The 23,898-nt window shown below is 33.3% G+C and overlaps 1 protein-coding gene across 1 annotated transcript in view; it reads right to left on the reverse strand.

Annotated features, from left to right (window-relative positions):
* Positions 1 to 806: 806 nt before the first annotated feature.
* The window catches only part of LOC107519620 (T-cell receptor-associated transmembrane adapter 1), a 31,037-nt gene continuing 7,945 nt past the window's right edge, over positions 807 to 23,898 (reverse strand). The window contains exons 2-6 of the mRNA XM_016162466.2: positions 22,251 to 22,361; positions 14,097 to 14,133; positions 8,639 to 8,700; positions 6,490 to 6,578; positions 807 to 2,143 (exon numbers count right to left, since the gene is read on the reverse strand). Coding sequence (XP_016017952.1) covers positions 1,886 to 2,143; positions 6,490 to 6,578; positions 8,639 to 8,700; positions 14,097 to 14,133; positions 22,251 to 22,361 — 557 coding nt within the window. The 3' untranslated portion in view covers positions 807 to 1,885. The remainder of the gene's footprint in view (positions 2,144 to 6,489; positions 6,579 to 8,638; positions 8,701 to 14,096; positions 14,134 to 22,250; positions 22,362 to 23,898) is intronic.

The following is a 23,898-nucleotide window of genomic DNA, read 5'->3' on the forward strand; positions in this document are numbered from 1 at the left end:
AAATGTCATGAAGAAATAGATAAATGCACCAATTATAGTAAGGGATGTCAACATTCCCCTCTAAAAAATTGATAGAACCCGTAAGTGAAATCAGTGAAGATGTAGAAGACTTGAAAAACTTTATCAACCAAATTGACATAATTGACGTTTATAGAACATTTTATCCAACAACAATAAAATGTACATTAATCTCAAGGGCACACCATCATGCATCAAGATTGACTATATTCTGGGCAATAGAGGAAAGCTTAATAAATTTAAAAGGGTAAGCCATTTGTTTTCTGATCACAGTGGAATTAAATTAGAAATAAATTAGAAATCAATAATAAAAAGAGATCTGAAAAATTCTCAAATATTTGGAAACACACTTCTAAATAGCTCATGTGTCAAAGAAAAAATCAAAAGGGAAATTGGAAGCATTTGAAATAAATAAAATGAGAACACGATATATCAAAATTTGTGGGATACGGCTAAAGCAAAACAATATTTTAAACAAGAGCAATTTATGAAACTAAATGCCTATGTTTTAGACAAGATGAAAAGTCTTAATGACCTCAGCTTCCACCTTAAGAAGCTAAAAAAAGGACAAATGAAATAACACAATAAGGAGAAGAAAAAAGATAATATAGTTCAGAAAGCAAATTAATGAAGCAGGGAAAATCAATGAAAATATAAAAACAATAGAAAAATTATATGAACAGTAAATTTACTTTTATTTTTCTTTGAATCAAGAAAAATAAAAGTAAATTTTTAGTATCAAAGAGAGGCAAAATCACTAAAGATTTTACAGATTCTCAAAGTATTATATGGGAATATTTTGAACAACATTATGCCAATAAATTTAACAACTTAGATGAGAAGTAAATTTTCCTTGAAAGATACAAACTACTGAAATTCACTTTACAGGAAATAGATCATTTAAATAGACTTACAGCTATTAAAGAATTTGAATTTGCAGTTAAAATTCTTCCCAATGACCAGACATCAGATATAATTGATACATAAAACTCAAAATGTTATTGAATGGAATTCAATGAAATTGTAATTATATAAAACCGAAGCAAAATTTTATCTCTGGAGGCTAGGTAAGTATGTAAGTGAATGATGTGGAACAGCTATAGAAAAAAATGACTGCCAAAAATAAAATCAAAATTTATTTTTACTAAATCATGGTATGTATAAAATACAACATAAACATATATAATAGCCAAGATTTTATTTTAAAATGAAAATAAAAACTTAAAGTCAAGATGTAATTATTGTTATTAATTTTATTTCTTATGGTATTTTAGCTCTTCTTTGGAATCAGAAGCCCAATTCCTTCTGACCTTAGATATAACTGTTTCTGTGTGTGTGTGTCCTATGGCATTGTAGATAACTTTAAATATTTCACTTTGGCGCTAACATTTAATTTTACACAAATTCATAACAGAAAATAATTATTGACAGAAACAGGTGATTCCAAATAGAATTCTTCCATGACATCACGCTCTTCCTCTCTCTCTCTCACACGGGAGACTCTTCGTTCTTCAGTTCTCAGAATAAAAATTTCTTCTGCAGAGATTTTTGGTTTTATTTCACTGAGTATTAGATGTTGTTGGTAAAGTTGTGACATTGCCATCAAGATGAATTTGCAAACTTAATGTTATTTTATATTTTACTATTAGATATTTTTAAAGTGGATTTAAATAACGACTTTGAATAACTAATTTTCATGACATGACATTCAGTATGCAAAAACATAAGCTCTGGATGAGAGGTAAACTACCATCCCAACAAATGATCAATCCCACCTGCCAAATCATTCTATGTCATATGGGAATCTTGTTTTCTTTAACAGCCTTCTTCAATAAGAGCCAAATCACTGAGCTAGAGCACAATCCAGCTAGTTTACAGGTTCTTTCTGTGCACGAATCAATCCGAACAGTCTAATGGGATCATCGTGAATGTTTTCTTCTACCGCCTGCCTCTCAGGTGGGAAACTGTCTGCCAGAGTGGTCTTAGAAAGGCTGGCATTCATACCGTGTAACTGCTCATCTTTATCCTTGTCTGACAAATAAGTATTCTGTTTCCTGGGCTTTCTGCGCTTCCCCTCATTGCTGTGATTTAGTGAGGCGTAAAACATCTGTGATTCATCAGGCACCTAAAAAGAAAGGCATGTTAATTTTTCATTATTAACTTATTCTTTCACTTTGATGGCTTCTGGGAATTTCTAAGGCCCATAAAACAAACAAACAAACAAACAAACAAAAACAAGCAGCTTGTTTTCTGAACTTCAGCTACCTGGTTTTGCCAAATTTGTCGGTTAAAATGATAACTAAAAACAATAGTCAAGTCAAGATTTTTGAGTGGAATAGAGTGCTTAGATGAACTTTTTGTGTGTAGTTTTATTTCTTTTTTATACTCAAAATATACAGAAACATTTTAGATGAACTCTTACCTGTCCCTGCCCTGCCTTTATCTCAGGGAGTGCTTGCCCTATTTTGCTCTTCCCAAGTAACAATACTCCAATGTGTTAAACTGGGAGCAAGCATAATAAAAAGGAATTGAACAAATCACAAGATCTAATTTATATATGCTTAATAATTGGTCATTTAATGATACTCACTAAAATCCCCAATTTTTCTATGTTTTTGTGATTCAGAAGTATAAAAATAACAGTGTCCAGTTATGTGACTGTCATCTGGCAAAAATTACATTTTCCATCTTTATTATTTATTTCTTGCTTAATTGTCCCCAGATCCCCTCTGAGTTCATTTTGGGTTGGTTGGTCTTGGTGATATTTATTTGCATCCAAGAGGATCTGATAGTCCTCTCTGACCTAGAGCTGGGTAAATAATAGAATAGGAAGAACAAGAGAGTAAGAAAACTTAATGGAAGCAATAGGCTTGAAGGCAAACCTTGAATTTGGTGGTAGAAAGCCTACAATTCAAATTAGTTCTGTAATATGCTAATCATGGGACCTTAGACAGTTTTTAAAAACTATTCTGAGTCTCAATTTTCTTGCTTGTAAAATGAAAGTACCTATATCACAATGTTATAAGTAAATAAAGATAATATCTAGAGAGGTTCTAAACACTGTACAAAAGTAAAGTAAGGGTATGGGATTATAATTATATAATAATTTATATGATAATTATATAATAATTTATAATTATAAATTGGTAGGCTAGAACTTTAGGAAAGCAATTGAAGAAACCAAAAATTTCTGTATTAATTATTTACATTTAAGAGCAGGACAAAATTTTCTCAATTTGTGGGGACAGGGTAAGGAAGCAACATTTGGATTAACAAAACCCCTAATGCATTAGTAAGAATATCCCTGTTGCACCCATTTTTATGCTAAGTGTTAAATATGTTATATTCTCTGCAAGGAAGAAGAGATGGTTATATTTACAACTCACTGGTATTTTTATCTGACTTTTTAATACTAAAATAATTATTTCTGGAAAATTGCAATAGTTGCCTAACTAATGTCTTTGCTCTAGTCTCTTTCCTCTTTGCTTAACTTGTATATTGTCCTCAAATTATCTTCCTAAGGCACGACTTTAATATTTTTTACCATCCTGTCTCCAAAATTATAGCCTATAGACTAAAGTCTGAATTTCATATCCTAACATTCATGGTTTTGTATGCTCAGTACTACTCTACCATTTTTATTTTGACTCCAACTACTCCCCTATATAAACTCTGTATTCCAGGCCAACTGAACAATCCACTGCTCCCTGCACACGGTACTTGCTTTTACCTGTTTTGCCCAGACAGATAAAGGAGATGTCAGTGAAGTTCCAATTAACCAGAAAGCACTCAGGAATACAAAAGGATAGATATCTTTTTTTGTCCAGCAATTTGCTTTTTTTTTTTTTTTTTTAAAGCCACTTCTTCATTTTCCTTTGGGAAATTCTTTTCCTTTATCTGGTGTTGGATTACAATGCTGTACCCCAATTACAGTGCTATACCCCAAGCTCAGCACAGGACTAAGCCTGTGACCTACACTGCAACCAATCATACCATCCATTCCCCTCAAATCAGAAGTTGGCCCAGGAATGGACATGTGATTTCAGCAAAGCCAATTATATGGCAGCTTTGGGGTTAAGATACAGGAGCAAGAATAGAAAAGGTGTTTTTTCTTGGACCTGAAAGGAAGAAAGTCTGGGTCTACCAGTGGCTTGCCCAGCCTCAGTGGAAGAGTCTGTTGGTAATAGAAGAGAATGAAGTCAGTAACAGAGGGAAGCGGGGAGGAGAAATGAAGAGAGCCCTTATAGTCAGTCATCTCAAAAACAAAATATACCCTTACAGCTCCCTGTCATGAGCCAGTAATTTACCACTTATGCTAAAGTGGTTTGAATTGAGTTTCTGAACTTATAACCGAAAGTATTTCAAATGATGTATGTCTGGTCAACAATTAGTCAACTTTATCAAGTACTGAGGAGTTCAAGAAATGTGATTCTAGAAAGAAACACAAATTGTACATGTAATAGTCATGCGTGACCACCAGAGCGTGTTTCAGTTGAGTGGATGGGTGGAAAATAAATTGCCAATGGTAGAAGAATGTGTGTCTATGGAAAGAAATAGAAACAGTAGAAGAAAGTAAGAATCACTTCAGGAATTAGATTGAAGTAAAGTTTTGTTGTTTTATTTGTTTTTGGTTTTAAATATTGAGGTGATTTGCACATATTTATAGAATGAATAGTAATAATTCATTTTAAAAACATGAAAAATGGAGACAAATAATTGAATGTGCAAGAGCTTGAAAGAAATAGGAGAAATGGTCAAGAGCATAAGTAGAAGTATGGGCCTTGGAAAAGAGAGAGGGCGCTTCTGACATAGAAGGGAACGGAGAGATTGTTGAGAGATTTTTGACATGAAGATAAGAAAAGAGCAAGCTCACACTTGTGTCCTTCAATTTTGTTTAGGACATGGAAATTCTTGTGGACTCACTTTCTTGGGTTTCCTGATGAATTTTTTCTAGTTAATAATAGTTTGAGAGGCTGAAATTACAAATTCTTAACTGTACACATCATCTTCAAAGGGCAAGGAACTTATTTCTATTTTTCCAACAAACAAAGACTTTATCCACAAGCTTTATGCATAATATTGTAGGTTCTTTATCCTTTTGTCATTGACAGTAGTAACAAAGTGAGTACTGTAGAAGCAAACTGGGTAGTGTTTTTGATGATAATGATCATTCTGATAAAATGGAATTGGGCAAATATAAAAAGATTACTTCAATTTTGTGATACTAAATTTGTGAGAAAGGTGCAATCCAACACCAGATAAAGACTAATCTCCTTAGAGTATCTTTAATTATATAATTTATTAAAAAGCAGACTTTTAAAGACATTTTAAAGGTTTGCACAATTTCTACATTAGTAAAAACCAGATGCATCTCAAATAAAGCTGGCCTATTCAATTTGCATGTATTAAATAGCAACTTTTATTCCAAATTCTGTTCTTTTACAGCTAAGGTGATATGAATCTCTACATTTCAGATCATGTGGCTATATTTTAACCTTCTTTTAGAGGTTTTCTTTTTATTATCATGAATTTAGTAGATCATATTATGTAGTTTTTCCACACCTTTTATCTAAAAATGTACTTTACAATTATTTGAACATCAGATGACAGATTTGCCCATCAGAGGGCGACTTTACATTTGCTGAAACTTCAGTACATCTTGGTTTCTTAATAAAAATGTCAAGAATCTTGATTTTGTAGGGGATTCACATAAAGAAAAATAGAAAAATTCTACCTTAATTGGAAGTCTCTAAGATGTGACCCATCTTAGAGGGGAGAATATTTTTCTGTTAGACAGGACTAAGTTTAGATCCCGTCTTCTTGCCGTCTAGTACCTAAATGCTTTAAGGCAAGTTTTTCTTCCTTTGCAAGACTGTCAGATGGGAGTAGCAATGCTGCCTCCCTCATAGGAATCTAAGAAGTTAATGCATATGAAGCACATAATACAAGGCCTGACACATGACAACTGCATTGGAAATGCTGATCCTATGAGAACATAATTGAAAGTACAAGACCTGGGAGGAAAAGGAAGAAAACTACTTTAAATGAAATTTATAGCACTTCAGCAGTATATAAGCTAAGAATTGTGAAGAGCTTTTAATAAAGGCAGTGCTATGTCTGAGGAGGCTGAACATATGTCTACCTTTCTATTTATCTCTCTGACACATATAATTTTTCGATCTGAAAGAAAAGGCTTAACTGATTATTTAAGATAATAATCCATTTTTTCCTTTAAATTTATTGACTTGTACACAGTTTTGGCTCTTCCAGTGTGGTTCTGAGCACCGTTTACTTGCCTTTGAGTTTCCCTTTAGAGCTCAGGTCCCAGTACTTGACACTGATTCAGGCTGCAAAATTTCTAACGGGCTGCTTTAGATGCACATGAGAATGTGCTGCTTTCATGATCTTGAAACCTGCAGCTGTGCTGTGATCTAGTCTGAACTTGACCCTTACACAGAAAACAAAACTCACTCGTGCAGGCGGGGTGGCTTCTTGTGGTTCATTCACAGATCTCTCTGGTCGGGCTTTCATTTGTTCATAGCAATTTTCATCCATTGGTTCTTGGGAGTCAAAAAGATCATGATTCACAATGGAAAAACAAAAATACATGACTTGAACAATGTTTAACTACAAATGTGAAATCCCCAAGAGTCATTTGACTAGTCCTTTTTATGGCAATGCAAAGAGGTAAGAAAGCACTAAGTGTTCCCTGCATATCAGAGTGAGGAAGTCTTTTGTCTCACAGCATTAACCTTAAGACAGAGGGATAAGGACTAGATAATATTTATTTTTTATACCACTGCAAGACATGATAATTTCAATTTAAACTATTATTTAGATGTAGAGATGCCATGAGTTAAAGTGTTGCTTGTTTATTTCTATTTAAGTTTGATTGCAAATGGTGCATGGTAACATAAAGCACAGTGCATGTACATTGATGATTACAATTTGGTAATTTTTTCCTATGAGTAAAAAGTTTAATTCAGAAGCATTTTGAACCCTGCATCCTATTGTGAAAGAAAAAAGTTTGGATTATGATTTTTGTCCCGTAAATCAGTGATAGGACAATTCAGCCAGGTTGTTCTAAGGATCTGAGACTATATTATGCTGGCCTTAATTACTTGGAGTTTGTGTGCAATATCCAACAGCCAACAGACCTGCACTCATTTCATCCTGTGGGGACATGCTTATTGAATCATTCATACCTTTCTTCCCCCAGGTAAGTAATTAAAAAGGAGAGGAAAGACAGTTAGTAACTGATAAGGATGGCCAGTAACCTGGCAGAAATGTGGATTACACCAATTTGCCCCCATAGAAAAAAAGATAATAAATCTACTATAAGGTACCTCATAATTATCTGACCCTTTCTAAAGCAATACAAAAGAAAGAGTCCATAGAGTGACATGTCTCAAAGCATCAGCCATAGAAATCATTCATCAGAATCACCTTAGAGGTTTGTTATATAACAGATTCCTAGGCTTTATCCTGGACTTACTAAATCAGAACCCATGGAAATGACTCCTGCACTCACTTAGATATGAAAATTATAGATATAGTGAGATTCTGGCCACCAGAACACATAAGAAATTAAGTCCTTAGGTGTTATTGGTGGGCACCATGATTCTGCAAGGTGAAACAGGAGGGAAACTTAATTTTAATAGTTTATTCCTGAAAAAACACTTTCTGATTTTTAAAGCACAGAGATCAGAGGATGCCTTACAGTGGAGAAAAGACAAAAATTAAACAAATTCTTGAATCCTATAAAACTCTCACATCTCTAACTTTAGGATTAGGAGAATTCCACACTGTTTTAATGCATAGAGATTCAGATTAATTTAGTCTATTTCTGGAAATCTTGTGTTTGAGACTCAGAGATCAACAGGAGTCAACCCCCAATTCTTCTGTCATGAATTAAGTGGAGTGCTTGTCAGGCAAGGGATTAAATGTTAGCATTACCCTCATGTCTTCTTTCATCAGAGCTCTGGGATCAGATCACTGTTGTCTGTTTTGAAGAATTTGGGGTGTTTTGTTATTGGGTGTTAGGATATTTCAAGTAATAAGAGATGCTGGGAATTTAAGAGACCTGTTATATAAGAACAAAAATGTCCATCCCAGTGATAGTTTAGCTCTTCTCTTTCCCCATTTGCCATCAATTTAGCCCTAGGTTCTCTACTTACAAAGAACGAGTTTAAAAAGGGAAACCAGAAAATGTGTTTCATGTTGCAGATATTTTATTATAGATTTGCTTTTATATAAAGCACATAAAACACTGTTTCCCTGGGCCATTTTCTGTTCAAGAAATAGCTTTATTCATAGAATTGTGTGTGTGTCAAAATTCATGGTAGTAGAGCCTTTCTGTGTTCTTATTACTATATAGTAAAAAAATAAAGAGATTATAGAAAACAGGATGTTAATTTACACTGAATGTTGCAATACAACTTACAACATGCAGCTTTGGTAATATATACTAAATAATATGCTAAACATACTTGAATTTATGATTATCATTTGGGATATTTAAATATGATTGTGACAAAAAATAGGCCACCTTGAATTCTTGTGAAATTAAGTAGGGGATATTAATTTATAGACAAATAATATCTGGAAAAATAAAACTTACCTGGAACCAGATTATCTAAATTGCCATAAATTGGTGTGTCTTCAACATAATACTCATCCTCCCTATAAAAAGGAAAAATAATTTACTTTATTAGAATTCATTTTACACTTAATTCTTAATTAATTTCAATATTTAGTGAACTACCGTTTTGCTTTGTTTTGTTTCAGCCTTGGGCAACCGAGGTAAATATGTTTATATCTGAGTGAGTGAGTGAACGCAAGTGTACCAGAATGCCTGCATGCATGCATGCATGCATATAAGTTTGAAAAGTCGTTTTCTGGTCATTCTTTCAAAAAAATAATGATACAAAGTACTTACTGTTAGTTAGAGGCTAATTAAAGTGCATTTTATATATTTATTCATTTAATTTTCACAACAATTTTACCAGATAGTCACTATAGCATCCCTATTTTAAAGGCAAGGAATCTGAGGCACAGAGAGGTCAGATATTTGCTGAAGGTCACACAATATGTGCTCTTAACTATACATTGTACTACCTTTTTATATGCCCAGAATATTCCCTAAAACTATGTGAGCTAAGTAAATATTCATTGACAGGGACGTTAAAAATAAAAGGCCAAAAAAAATATTGTAGACTCAGATTGGTAGATGCAATAAAATGATTGATCACCTATCACCTCTAGATGCTGAGTTGTTTTACAGATATTATATCAAAGAATGAGAGAAATTCTGCCAAATACTATTATTATTCCCCACTTTACAGATGAGAAGCCTGAGGTTTCTACAGATTAACATAGTTTCCCTAATTTTATCAGTAATATCAGCAATAACCACCAATCATGAAAGTTTTTCTTATGCCAGTGCTCATTCTAGCCTCAGATTGAATTTTATGTTTACCCTTGCTGTGTGCATAGGAATTTGCAGCTCCTAGAGATAAATTGTCCAAAGACACACAGACAGGAATTGGCAGTGCTAGGATTGTAATGCAACCCTGGTTTTAAAGCCCTGAATGCCATTTGCTCTTGATGTTTTATTAAGTTTCCTCACAGTCTCATCTGAGTAATCCTGTTAGGCTTACAGCAGACATCTCACTATTGTCTCCAAACAGTAAAGATAGCCCTGGTGACCAGCTTTCACAAAAGCAAGTCTGAGAACAGAGAGCCATATCAGGCCCTGAGAGTGACATTTCATAAAATAGCAACTGTTTTAACTTTGCGATTACATTTCACTGAGAGCTGGAAGGAATTGCATCAAAAGAAAAAAGAACTCTTATCTCAAAGCATAGCATTATATTATTCCCCATGCTTCTGAAAGAAGACACAATATATGTAAATAATAAGTATCTGTCCCTAAAAAAAATTGTAGCTCAAATGATACCTGTATTAAATGGTTTCTAAAGTCCAGATGCTGACATGCATTTCCCTTATCTTATAACAAAGGAGCTCATCCATGACCTTTCTTTCCATAGGTAATTCAATACATCTTAATATTGGGATACTGAGGGGTCCCTGTTCATAGTTTTTCTCTGGCTATACAGAGAATGTAATAGCAAAAGGTGAAGAATTTTTAATAAGACAATCCATTCATTTTCCTAGCCCACATAGATAGCAGATACGACCTGCAAATGATAAATCATGTCCAAAAAAATGAACATCATTTCATTCTTCATGAATGAAAATAAGATGTGATTTATAATGCAGTGCCCTGTGTCTAGAGACTGGTCTCGCATGATTAATCATCTCAAATAAACCATTATTCAGGGGTAGTTGCCTCATCAATAAATTAAATACACACACACACACACACACACACACACACACACACACATTACTTATCAATGCCAAATAGCTCCAGCCCATTGCAAATATCTAACAAAATTCAAGCATAAATGCTTGGCAGCATTTTATGTAGAAGATTAATTACAATTAAAAACAAATTAACAAATAAGCCCATATCCCAGAGTCCAGTGCATCTCTGAGTTTGGGGACACATCAGATTCCCCATTGGTCTGAACATGTCTGAAATGGTCCTCTAACCAATAAATATTCAAAGACACTGCAACATTTAAAATAATATTTTCTTTTACTAAGGTCCAAATTTTCTATTTTCATATATATATATTGTCACTTCCATTTTTTAAGATTTTTGTATATATTTTATTATTATTTTATTGTGAGGTTATTTTTAGAAAAATGCCTTAATACTTTATTATCTAAGTAGATTAAATAATTCAATTCAGTTTATAAAAAAGCATTACTTCTGCCAGGGTGACCTTGGGTATAAATTCTCTGAGTTTCAATTTCTTTATTTATAAATCAAGGATATTAAACTATTTAATGCCTATTTTTTTAAACTCGCAAATTCTATGATATAAATGTAGGGTTCCAATATTCAAATAAAAATGAAAAATATTTCATAAAACTAAGTGAGGCTATTTTGAAGGACTGAAAAGTTGTCAGATTGAGGAAAGAACACGTTTAGGGGCCTATAAGAAGTTGGTTCTGGTGTGGACTTGCTTAGTAGATATTTCTTTGAATAGGCAGATATATGTCTGGGCTTTCAGAACAATAACATCTAATGTGAAATTTTTATGCTCTTGATCTGTGTTCAGATTCTCTTCTAATATGCCCACTTCTTTGTAAAGTCTATTAAACACAGACTTTGGAGCACTTAAAAAGAAGGACCTCTTGCCAAAGTATGGAGGAAAGAACACTGAAAAGATCTGTCAGAATAAAGAAGTCTAAAGAGATGGGGAAAGAATCCCAGATCTATGGCAGAGAGTAACAAAAGGGTAACTGAAAATAAGATTTTGGGAACTTACACGCACTTCTCAGGGATTCCAAGAACTACTTAGGAAGGGACTGGACTTCTTGCAGTCAGGGGATTGGAGCTTGGGTTATGGTTTATTCTCACGTTAAGACAAAGAAACAGAAGGCTGGCAACTTGGAGATACTTTGGTTACAAGTGTGGCAGTGATCACAGTGAGGGCCTCAGCTGCATATCTACTCGGGAATCTGAGATGTCAAGGAAGGCTACCCAGGAGTTCTGTGCCATAAGGGTCCTCAATTATGAGAACAAGCAAAGAGTACAATGTAAACTAAAGGTCTGCTCCAGGATGTTAGGAAAATATATTTAGCAAAGAGAGGAAGTTATAAGGGATCCCCAGCCTGCAAGCTCCAGAAATTCAATAACTTATCTTAAGGTAGAAGAATAGCAAAGATGAGATATGTTTTGTGATAAAAGCACTTTTCAGTGCCACTTAGGAGCAGACCATGAAAAAACTGCTAGGAATTTTTTTTAAGTGTTTGAGAGAGATTCTGAAACTGACAGGTCATGATAAAATTAAAGCAATTGTCAATCTGAATTGCTTTTCTAAATTTGAGGCTGAATATACTGTAAATGGGTAGAAATTTTTACCCAATAAGGCAGCATCTTTTTTATTGAATTCACTTTGTAAGGAAAGTATTACATTACTATTTGTGTTTTTCAGATGAAGTTTAACAATGCTCCTTTTCTCAAGACTACAAATCTAGTAATTACAAGAGTTTGATTAAAATCTAGAATTGTATGAATCTCAAATTCATGCTATTCACACTAAATCATCTTCCTAACACACTCCAGAAGACAATAACTGTATAAAATTGTGTTTTAAAGGAAAAATAAAGTGACACAAGGAACAACACCAAGAAGCGTGTTCTAACTTTCTGTTAAACATGGATGCTACACTTTCCTTAAAACTTGTTTCTGACTTACTAGTACTGGAAGGACAAGGAGTTGAGGAAGCAGAAAGAGATAAGAGCAGAGGAGCACATTTCTGCCCCCGCCCCCAGCATAGCTTCCCACTTAAACTAATGTAGAGTAGGGGCAGGTAGAGGGTGTAATGGGGAACCCTAGTCTCAAACTATCTAAGAACTGAGAAAGCATAGTAATTCTAGCTGAACTTAAGAAAAATAGTTCTTATTTCCGCTTTCTGTTTTAATGTTTAAGTATTAATGGCTGGAGATAGTTTAATGTTTGTTTTTCTTGGGGCCTCCATGCCCTCCTACAAAGATGACTTCAACTCCCAAACTGCCTAATAAAATAGACAAGCCATGAAGTACATACATAAATGTGTTACTAACATGCCAACCACTTTTTATAGATAAAATTTGCATTGTATATTCAAATTTTATCTAGATGGGGATTTATTACAATAGATCATTAAATCCTTAAAAGAAGGATCTGAATCTTTCCATCTTTTTTACCTCTATTTTCTAATACAGTTCTTAATTTGCTGAATGAATATTTATTGATTGAATGACTATTGTAAAAGAAGCAGCTTCTTTTCTGTACTTTGCCTGCAGTTAAGAGCCTGCTTGCTTTGAAATGGGTATTTTACCAATTTTCCCTTCTGACTTTTACCAACTGCATCCAAAAACTATCATCCTAGTCTTTAGCGGAATTATCAAATCACAAGATTTTCTGTCATATTGTCTTTCAAATGACAGGTATTAAATCAGTCATCATATTAACTTCTACATGGTAATGTGGGATTTTGTCACATTGTTTATTGTAACCAAATCATCAAATTACTCTTGATTTGAACTAATGATGTGAAAATTATCATTTTATAAAATCTAATATTAAGAGTAGTCCAAAAATAAAGACTTTTTTCGTGTGTGGTTCTGCCTGCAGCCCAGATCCTGAATTTGCCAGAAGCATTTCCCCATGGAGAAGGAAAAAGAAAAAGACCTTTTAGAGGCCAGCAGAAGCTTATAATCTTATCCTTCCCAGCGAGAAAGCTCTGTGTTTTTGAAAGACCTTGCAGTCTTTCAGTCTACTATTTCAGAAAGGTCTTGAAGAGTCCTCTAGGAAATTCTCTATATTTAGATTCTTTTTTTTTTTTTTTATCCCCAAAGAGAACTCTACAATCTAATGACACATTTGGGTCAAAAAATGTACTGTCTAAGAAAATGAAACTTCTTTACTATGACTTATACCATGAACCTTGTTTTTTAAAAAAGAACCTCACTATACAATTTTTCTGCAACACATTCAGTAAGTATTAAAAAGAATGAGTTATATCTATAACTGCACATTATTTTAGTGTTGCTTTATCTTATTTCCCTAGTGATTGTCACAACTCTTAAAAACAGCATACCATGAAACCTCTTTGCCTTAGGTATGTGTGTAAACATATCTTAAATTTTATTAGGTGTTGCCTAGGTTCTTAAAGGTCACAAATTCTATACACGATTAGACTGTATTCTTACAATCTGATCTGAATCTCATTCCATCCTTCACCTAGCACTCTTATTGACTCAGGATGAGTACATGACTAAGGCTAATAATAATGCTATAGTTTTTAATTTTCATGAGAGTAAAAATAATTAAAACTCACTTCTCATCTTCTTTTTACCCAAATGCAATATCCCTGAGCCAAATCTAAAACAATATAGTGTTTGTTACTTTCCCTTATTACTTGAGAATCACAACACATAACTTATTTTCCACATACCTGAGAATGTAGTCATCAGGGTATCGGTATATTTTATCTGAAAGATATTCAAAACAGAAATATTAATAGAAATTTTGTCATACATTTATTAAATCTTTTAGAGAGTCTTATGAGGGGAGCTTAGCCTCAATGTCAGTTAACACCTTCAATAAAGCGACTCGGCCACCATAGCTTGAACTAGAGATAAAGATTTTTGATTTGGGCCAATCATATTCCATATTCGTTCTTGATAATTTGGGATGGAAACACAGTGCAACTTGGAAGTGATATAGAACTCGAATGTGTAGCCATTTTATGAAGGAGTCAAGCCAAGAATACTGACCTCTGTCTCTGCCTTCCAGCCCATTGTGAGGCATGGTTGTACTTTCTGCTGTTGGATTCCATGAAGGACTTCTGCCTTCTTCTGACAAATTTCACTCTTTGCCCTTCGTAGTTTGAATAAGCTTTGCTTCCCTGCCCCAACTTCCTGTCCCTTAAATCCCTAGAAGACACTATCTATCTATTATCTATTTTTAATGTGTCTGTTAATATTTCTTAGCATGTGAACAACAACATAAAAATGATGTTCAAGAAGTTGCTTTGGTCATGATTCCATTTCATCTATATGGTACAAATAGAAGTAAGGAGAGATGAGAGCTCTAGGGAGAGCTGGAAAAAGTTGGGAACACTGTCTCCAAATTTAATCAAAACAGTAAAATTTCTTTTAAAAGAAATAACATGCTGATCTATTGTAAGAAGACTGACCAGAGATATGATGTAGGATTGTAAAATCATGAAAAACTTATGTACCAAATCTCAAAGTAACCTATTGTTGAATCATGAAGGTGGTGGTTCAAAGACAAATGAAAGAAAATATTTTTACTTCAAATTAAATGTGTGTATTCAAAACTGGAAAAATAAATTCATTTTTTAAGTAAAAGCAATAGATTTATAATGAATTATTAAGAGAAATTCAGAGTATGATTTAAATAATGATGATCAATATTATGAAAGACTGTATATTGTCTGTTTATCAATATATTTTCTTTGATGTTGAACTAGATGGATGTATATAGTGTGATATTTATTATATTTCAATTGTATATCCTTTAACTTGGCATTAAATAAAAGCCAAAACCTTGCAAAAGTTATTTCTATAAAATGAAGCCCAGTATTATTTAAGTCTCTGATGATGATTCAGACATAATAGTAACCAAACAGTGATCTTTCAGCTCTAACATATGAAAAACAGTGTGCAAGTATTTTGTAAGGAACAGCAAAAATCTTTCCAAATAATTGAATAAATCACCAAACACCCGCAAAGATTATTTTTAGGTAGATTTCTATGAGACAAAGTTAAGTTATTCTCCAGAGAGGTCATTAATTGTTAGAAAAACATTATTGAAACAAATTTTTAAAGTCATTACATTGAATGATGAACTGGACATGTCACATGTCAATGTATTTGGAATAATTCTGTGAAGGACCAAATGCGGGAAGTTTTTACAGACCATACACATCAAGCAGTTATGAGACTAAAAATGATTAATATAATTCATTGCTGATATATCCAAAATACCCTTCTTCTAGCCCACAGGAAATGCCCTACCAGGAGCTACATATGAAAGTTGCAGTTATTTTCAACTGTCTTCACATTAGATATGAGTATGAATGCATATGGATGTTGGGAGAAGCCTGGAGAAGTCTACTATTGCACATAGCCACAAATTAATAGAAGCCCAGCAAAATCAGAAAGCTTGAGAAACATAAACAATATCAATGAGCATAAAAATAAAAAGTAGTTAAGATAGACCATAAAATTGTAAACTGAAAAATATAAAGTATATATTGATTTCTTTTTATGTGACGAAAATATTTATATTTAGGTCATTAATTATTCTTCATATTTACCTAGAATTAAAGTGCATGTACAAGAATTTAGTCAAACTATAGCCTGAGGTATCACGGAACAAATTCAGGGTGAGAAATCAGAAGACATTGTATTGGGCAACAACTATTCAATGCATTTCCCATGTGACAACATGAAAATCACTTTAGAGTCTAATTCTCAGTTTACCCATAATGTAAGGATAATAATGCCTGTATTGTGCAAGTAGATGTAGAAGATAAATGAAATAATTTCTGTAAAAACATTTTAGAAAATTACAGTTGATTTTCAGTATTATACATTCTAAATCCATATATATAACAGGTCATAATTTCATTGTGCTGATTTGATTTGGAAAGTTTCTTTATAAATGGACTCTTTGAGAGCAAGCTGATATAATTAAGATGCTATTTTAAAGGTAAAAAGATTTAGAAGTAAAACTTGATTTAAAATAAAATAACTGAATCTCACTTTTGGCAAGAGAATGATCATCAACTGAGTGTTAAACTGAAAGTAAAAATAAAAATAAAGAACTTGAAAACACAAGAGTGACATTACTTAAATAGAATAAGAAAAAATAAGTATGGAGTAAAATTATTTTCACAAACAGATTAATATTTTTAAAAGATAGTGTGGATTTTTCAGTTGGATGTGCTTGAAGTATGAATGTTTCTGCCTGGAAAGTATACTAATGTAATGTGTAAAAAGCTAGCTCTATAGAAAGGAAATGTAGTTGGATGTATTATTACCAGAGAAAAGCAAAAAGTTTTAGACCAAAAAGCTTTGTAGGAAAAAGGAAGTAGAAACAATTAGATAGGGGATACTAATTTGATGATTAAGTGGGAGGAAAGAAATAAAACAATGTAAAGAAGAAAATAAGTAACAGGTAAAAAGCATTATATAGCAAGATCAACTATATTGAAGTATTATCCTGAAAGGAAACTAAAAAATATGGTTCAAGGACACCACCACACTCCGTGCTACTCCTACAATTTAAATGTGTGATCTGGAGATGAACTCTCAGTACTTGTGTGGTTTTAGTTTTACAGCACTTACAATAAGAAGTGTGATAGAATATGATCTCCTTTTCTTGATATATAGACTATGACCTTACTAAGGGGAATAATAGTTAAAATTGTCTAGAGGATACAGCTAAAGAGAAAGATCAGCAAACTCAGGCTCCTGAAAAAAGTTTGCTCTGCCATGAGGGCTTATAAGTTTATTTAAAAATAAATGGAATGATTTAAAAGCTACCTAGTTATTTCAATGATACTCAGTAAAACAAAAAGCAGTTTTCACTTTGCTATAAAGGAGTTACATTTGCAAGATTCTGTGTGAGAAGAGCTGAGTGAGTTTTCATAATCCTCTCCTGTGATTCAGATACAAACACTTGTGGTCAGGTTCAAGGCTGAGAGGGTGTGAGCAAACATTTGCTTTTGTGTTTTCTCCTTTATAACATTCACCCTTCCAGGCCCAATGCATAACAGCAAGAAACAAGAGCAGGTGGTTGAAACTCCATAATAATAATAATAATAATAATTGATACATTTTTAATGTGAAAATGTGAAAAATGTGCCATCATATTCTAGCGAATAGGAGATAAACTGATAAGACTTTGATGTATGAGCAAACCATATACTTGTTTTTCCTTCTCAAAACAGAGAAGAAAGACTAAATAAAGATTTTTTTATTATTTAGATGAGGAAAGAGTTAATGCAATCCTATCAGAAAAAATAAATAAATATAATCCTCCTAAAGAACATATTTGGACAACAATTCACACAAAAATGAAAGATTTATTTCCTGGGGAAGGAAGAACTCCATTTCAAAGCTTCTACCTAGCACTGTTACAAAAAACATCAAGGAGAGGCTTATCATGTATATCTGATTGAATGTGTAGATATTGTATTGTTGCTGGGATAGAGATTGTCTTTTGTATGTTATTTAATACATCAACAAAACTTACTCACTGACTATTTGCCAAGGTGGAGTCATATCTTGCAAGTTTCTTAGCCACAAAAATAAAGATGCAAAAAGAAAAAGTTACGTGAGAGCAGGCATTGCATTCTCAGACCAAAAACACTAGCTACTATGATTGGAATCTCTTCTAGTCTGTCTGTCTAGGAAAAATAAAGCAGGGAGTAATTTTCAAGAAGACCGGAAAGGAATCACTTTGCAAAACTAATCCCAAACCACCCAGAATCTCAGGTTGAGAAAGATAGTGCTATTTGCTCATGTGTAATAGAAAGGAAGGCAGTTATTACTAATACTTGGGCATAGATGTTGAGAGAAGTTGTAGTGGTTGGGAAAGGACTGCAGAAATAAAAAGAGGAGGTGGGTTTGGACTTAAAGAGGATTTTGTGAATTTGACCTCAAAGGCAAGGGAAGTAAAAGCAAAAATAAATGAATGGTACTACATCAAGCTAAAAAGCTTCTGGACACCAAAAGAAGCCGTCAACAAAGTAAAAAGACAACCATCCAAATAGGAAAATATATTTACAAGCAACACTTCCAATAAGGGCCAAATATTCAAAATATACAAAGAACTCATACAACTCAATAACAACAACAACAAAAAACAAACAAACAATCCAATTAAAAAATGGGCAGAGGACTTGAACAGACACTTCTCCCTAGAGACATACAAACGACCAACAAACATATGAAAAGATGCTCAACATCACTAGCTATTAGGGAAATGAAAATCGAAACCACAATGAGATACCATCTCACACCTGTTAGAATAGCTGTTATCAACAGGGCAAGTAATAACAAATGTTGGAGAGGATGCGGAGAAAAAAGAATCCTCATTCACTGCTGGTGGGACTGCAAATTTGTACAGCCAAATGGAAAACAGTATGGAGGTTCTTCAAAAAACTAAGAATTGATCTACCATATGATCCAGAAATCCCTCTACTGGATATTTACCCCAAAGACTTGAAAACTTATATCCGAAAAGATAGTTGCACATGGATGTTCATAACAGCATTATTCACGGTGGCCAAGACATAGAAACAACCAAAGTATCCTATGATAGATGACTCTATAAAGGAGCTGTGGTACATATATACAATGGAATACTATTCAGCCACAAGAAGAGATGAAATACTGACATTTGTGACAATATGAATGGACCTCGAGATAATCATGCTAAGCGAACTAAGCCAGACAGAAAAAGTTGAAAACCACATGATATCACTCATATGTGGGATATAAACCTAAAAGCAACAAATGAGCAGGACAAAAAAACAGAGACTCATGGACATGAACAATAGACTAGTGGTTTCTAGAGGGTAGGGGAGGAGGGGGAGTCAGGAGGTAGATGGTGTAAGAGGGGGTCAAATATGGGATAATAGAAATCTAACTACGGGAGGGGAACACACAAAGAAATATATATATGCCTTACTGTTAAGTTGTATACCTGAAACCTACTGGATTTCATTAACCGATGTCCTCTCCCCCAAAAAAGTTAAAAAAAAAAAAAGAGGATGTGGGATGAGAACAAAAGGCATTCTATTGGCATCAACAAATATTGCTCCAAGGCTAATCTCAGTTTTGTATGCTAATAAAGTACAAGACCCAGAGTTGTGTGCTCCACCTAAAGAAGACACATTTCTGCTTAAATAAAATAATTTGCAATAGACTAATGTTTAGAACCAATTCCATGAAAGCTCACAGAAATCTCTACAATGAGCCTGTCTGTGACGTAAATGAATATAACAGTTAATGCTAAAACTCAGATAATTGTATAGATGTGTTAAATAAGACAGAGATAGGGGCAGAAAGTGAGATGGGAGCTAGAGAGGGCCTAGAGAGTACAGGGATGGTGGGAGTGGTGAAGAAGTCAGTAAACTAACATTTACTGAAATGACATTACAATTAAATGGGATAACATGTAGCCACAGCAAGTCCTTAAAAATATGTTTGTAGAATGAAAATAAAGAAGCACCAGGGCCACCAAGAATGGCGACGTGGGCTGTACCCTGTCCAGGAACAACCTACCAAGTCCCTAGCACTGTGCCGAGGTGCAGTAGTCTCTCCATATCTGCAGTTTTGCTTTCTGTGATTTCAGTTACCCACGATCAACTGTGGTTCAGTAATATTAAATAGAAAAGTACAGAAACAAACAATTTATAAGTTTTAAATTGCACTCTATTCTAACTAGTGTGATGAAATCTTGAGCTGTCCTGCTATGTCCCACCTGGGATGTGAATCATCTTTTTCCAACACATTCACACTATATACAATCCCCGCCCTCTTGGTTAGTCACTTAGCAGCCATATCGGTTATCAGATCTACTGTCGTTGTATCACAGTGCTTATGCTCAAGTAATTCTTATTTTATTGTTCTCATCCTATTTTATTATTAGTTATTGTTGTTAATCTTTTACTTTACATAATATATAAATTAAAGTTTATCATAGGTGTGGACATGCAGGAAAAAACATAGTATCTATAAGGTTTAAAACTATGCATAGTTTTAGATATTCAGTGAGGGTCTTGGAATGCATTCCCCATAAGGGGGAATACTATTTGTATGTAATTCTTACAAGAACCCTATAGTCTTGATGATATTTTTCACATTTTGTAGCTAGGGAAACTGAAAATCAGAACTAATATTCCTTGTATGAGATCTCCCAGGTAAATATTGAAAGCATAGTTCTAATTCAACGTCAAGTAGGCTTCTAAAGTCATGATGTTAAAAACAACTGAGGGAATTGAAGTTGATTTTCAAAAATACATCAATAAATGTAATTTATTATTTCCTGGTTTTTTAAAATGTTATTTCCAAATACATTACTTTTAGGCAAGGAGTCATTTCTGACATTCCTGAGGCAGTAAGGATTAATACAATTGAAAGAAGAAAAACAAACAAACAAAAAAATCTGTCTTTAAGAAAAAAAAAATTAAAGCTTGCTTATTTTAGTTAGGCTATTTTTTAACAATGATCAACTACCCATTATGAGCAAATGAGTCCCCAAAGGAGTTTGTATGGTGGCAAAATGGTATGTAATGGGTACATAAACTCCAAAGCACGAACTACCAAAATGACGGTTGGAAAACCCATACACATCTCCAAAGGATTACCATCGGAATCAATGGAAGACTCGAGTACTAGTTCAGATGCTTATCCTTGTGCTGGATCGCACCTTCAATTATTTCACCTGTATGGCTCTTAATTCACCTTTTCTATTTTAGGTGAAAATATTATCTGCATTCATAAAATATTTTAATAAAAAAATTAAATATATTCATTTTATAAGCTATCCTATCAAGAAAAGTATTGGTCTTAATTTATTTTTCTATAATAAAAGGAAGGGTTTTTTTAGAAGATGTTGCTGATGGGTTATTTGTGCATCTGACATAAATTTTGAAAAATATTTGATTTTAAAAGTAATTACTGAAATCATTGCTAATGAAAAAGTGTTGCTTGCCTTTAATTTCATCTTAGGCACAGAAATGATCTAATAGAGATTCTAAAAGTGTGTTGAATTTTGGCTGAGGACATTTGGTCAACAATGCAAAATGTGCTGCAGCATGTGCTGATAGAAATCATTTTGGTCAGAGAATTAGAAAAACTGAACACTCACCCTCGATTTTGCTGTTAATATGTCTTCTCCTTCATATTTTACATTAGTATCATCAAATTTAAGAAGACACTCCCTTCTGATCCCTACTGAGCCTACTGCACTGATGGACACTGAGAAGTTTGAGTAGACTTGAGTAAAACCTTAAAGAACTAGTCTTCGATTTTCTCATCACACATCACAGAGAACCTTTATGGCTGCTCCAGAATAGACTAGTTTCATAGATTGTTCAATTGGAGGCTAAATACATTTTACTAGGATAATCCCTTCCTACTTGACACCCTAAGGCAGAGATGAAACCGAAATTGGGAGTCTTTTTACATTTCTAATATGATTGCATTCCTTTTTATTATTATTTCATTAATTAATTTATTTTTTAGAAAAAGTAAGATTTATTGAAAGTACATTTTAGAAGGAGAGTCACACTAAGGAAGGCTGCAGCCTTGTAGAATTAAGGAGGTAACAAGATAAGATAGTACACTCCAAAGGGAGGGGCGAGTTTCTAGCCAGGAGAGCTGTAACCTGCATTCTTAAATTAAGAGAATCTTTAGGGTGAAAAAACATATCAAACAGATTTTCCACAGATAAGAATATCCAGCTGGCTAGCATTTTATGAAATTGTTTTCTTCTGTAGGTTTTCCAGTGTGACTCAGTCTCCATTCAAGCAAGTGCCATATAGTTATTTCTCAAAATGTCTTACCTTGTCGCTTTTTTTCCACGTAGTGGGAAATATTGAAGATCAGGGATATAGCCAAAGCTAAAACCAAGAAGGCTAGAATTGCCCAGATATAAAACTGGCATTCAGAGTTTCCTGCAAACAAAAGCACACATACTCTTAATATATAGTAGCTGCTTACCTATTTGTTTTGAACTAGATATTCTCATAATTAAAACCACTGTATTTATTCACAACAAAGGACAAATCCTCTGCCAAGAAATTGATTAACATTGAAAGCCAAAGGCTTCTTAACAGATTTGAGATGGGTATTGGTGAAGTCTCTACATTCAGCACTAGCAAAGGAAGTAATTTCCCACATTCTTATTGTTAATGACATGAAAGACATGTCTAGCTACTAAAATTTGACAAATGCTGACTATCCAAAATCAAGGCTATCCAAATTACCCAGGATCAAAATTTGCTATGCTTTTCCCTTTTCTTTAATCCTCAGACTATAATCATACTCGCTTTCATTATTTACTGAAGACCATTTTTTCTTTCTATTAATCCAAGTAGTATAGGATACTGTGCATTGGGATAAAACAATTCCGGAATCATGGTAACTCAGTTTTGTCAAGACTGGCCATAAGGAGCTTTTCTCATACTATTTAGAGGCCCATGAATGGATGGATAGTGGAGAGTTGATTATGTTTCTCTTTCTCCTCTGTGAAATCCTCTTTTTTCATTCCTGAGCCATAAAGGAGGTTTTGTGAACATTATTACCTATCAGTTGCTCATGATTTTTATGACAGTCTTTATACCTATATGTGAGACTACTATGATAATTATCTTGATTTTATATATGTAATATATTTATTAATATATAATATGTGTTATATATATTATACATAATATAAGTTATATAATTTATTTTATATAAAATTATTTGTTTCATATATAATATATAAATATTTAAATATAGTATATACTAACCTAATTATTATAATTAGCTTATGCAATATATATTATAATATATATATTATATATACATACATATATATAATTAGGCTAATTACCTTAGTAGACATATGCTCATGTTAATGCCAACTCCAGAAAAGTAAATCGTGATTCTATAATACTATATATTATCTATTCGACCAGTATCATTATTAATTTCTGATAACTGTTATTAAATTAATGATTTCTGTCATTAAAGGCTTTTCTTTTTGTGTATGTCACTTAAGGACCCATATTCTAGGTATAGTTCTAAGTCCTTCCACATTTTAAAGCAATTTGAAGGCATACACTATATTTTCTACTGAGGTAGATCACAACAATCATTTCAGGTTATTCAATCAGCCAAATATAGACTCTATAGTCACTGTATTTGATGACATTTGAATAAATGAACTTTATGTGCTACAAAGAAGTCAGACATATTATACACATTATCCATGTTCAATGTTAAAGAAAAGTAAACTCAGATAAGCAAAAACAAAAAGATAAGAATCAACCACAATCTTAGTATGAAGAGACAATCACTGTGAACACTTTGGTTAATATACTTCCAAAGTAATTATTCTGTGTAGAAATTGTCACAGAGGGAGACATAGGATTCTATTAAATTGACTATACTGTTATATATGTTCTCCCCAATAACTAAGGGTGCTTCTCTTCCACAAACAAAATG

Source organism: Rousettus aegyptiacus, unplaced genomic scaffold (genome assembly GCF_014176215.1).
Source record: "Rousettus aegyptiacus isolate mRouAeg1 unplaced genomic scaffold, mRouAeg1.p scaffold_m13_p_4, whole genome shotgun sequence".
NCBI classification, from domain to species: Eukaryota; Metazoa; Chordata; class Mammalia; order Chiroptera; family Pteropodidae; genus Rousettus; species Rousettus aegyptiacus.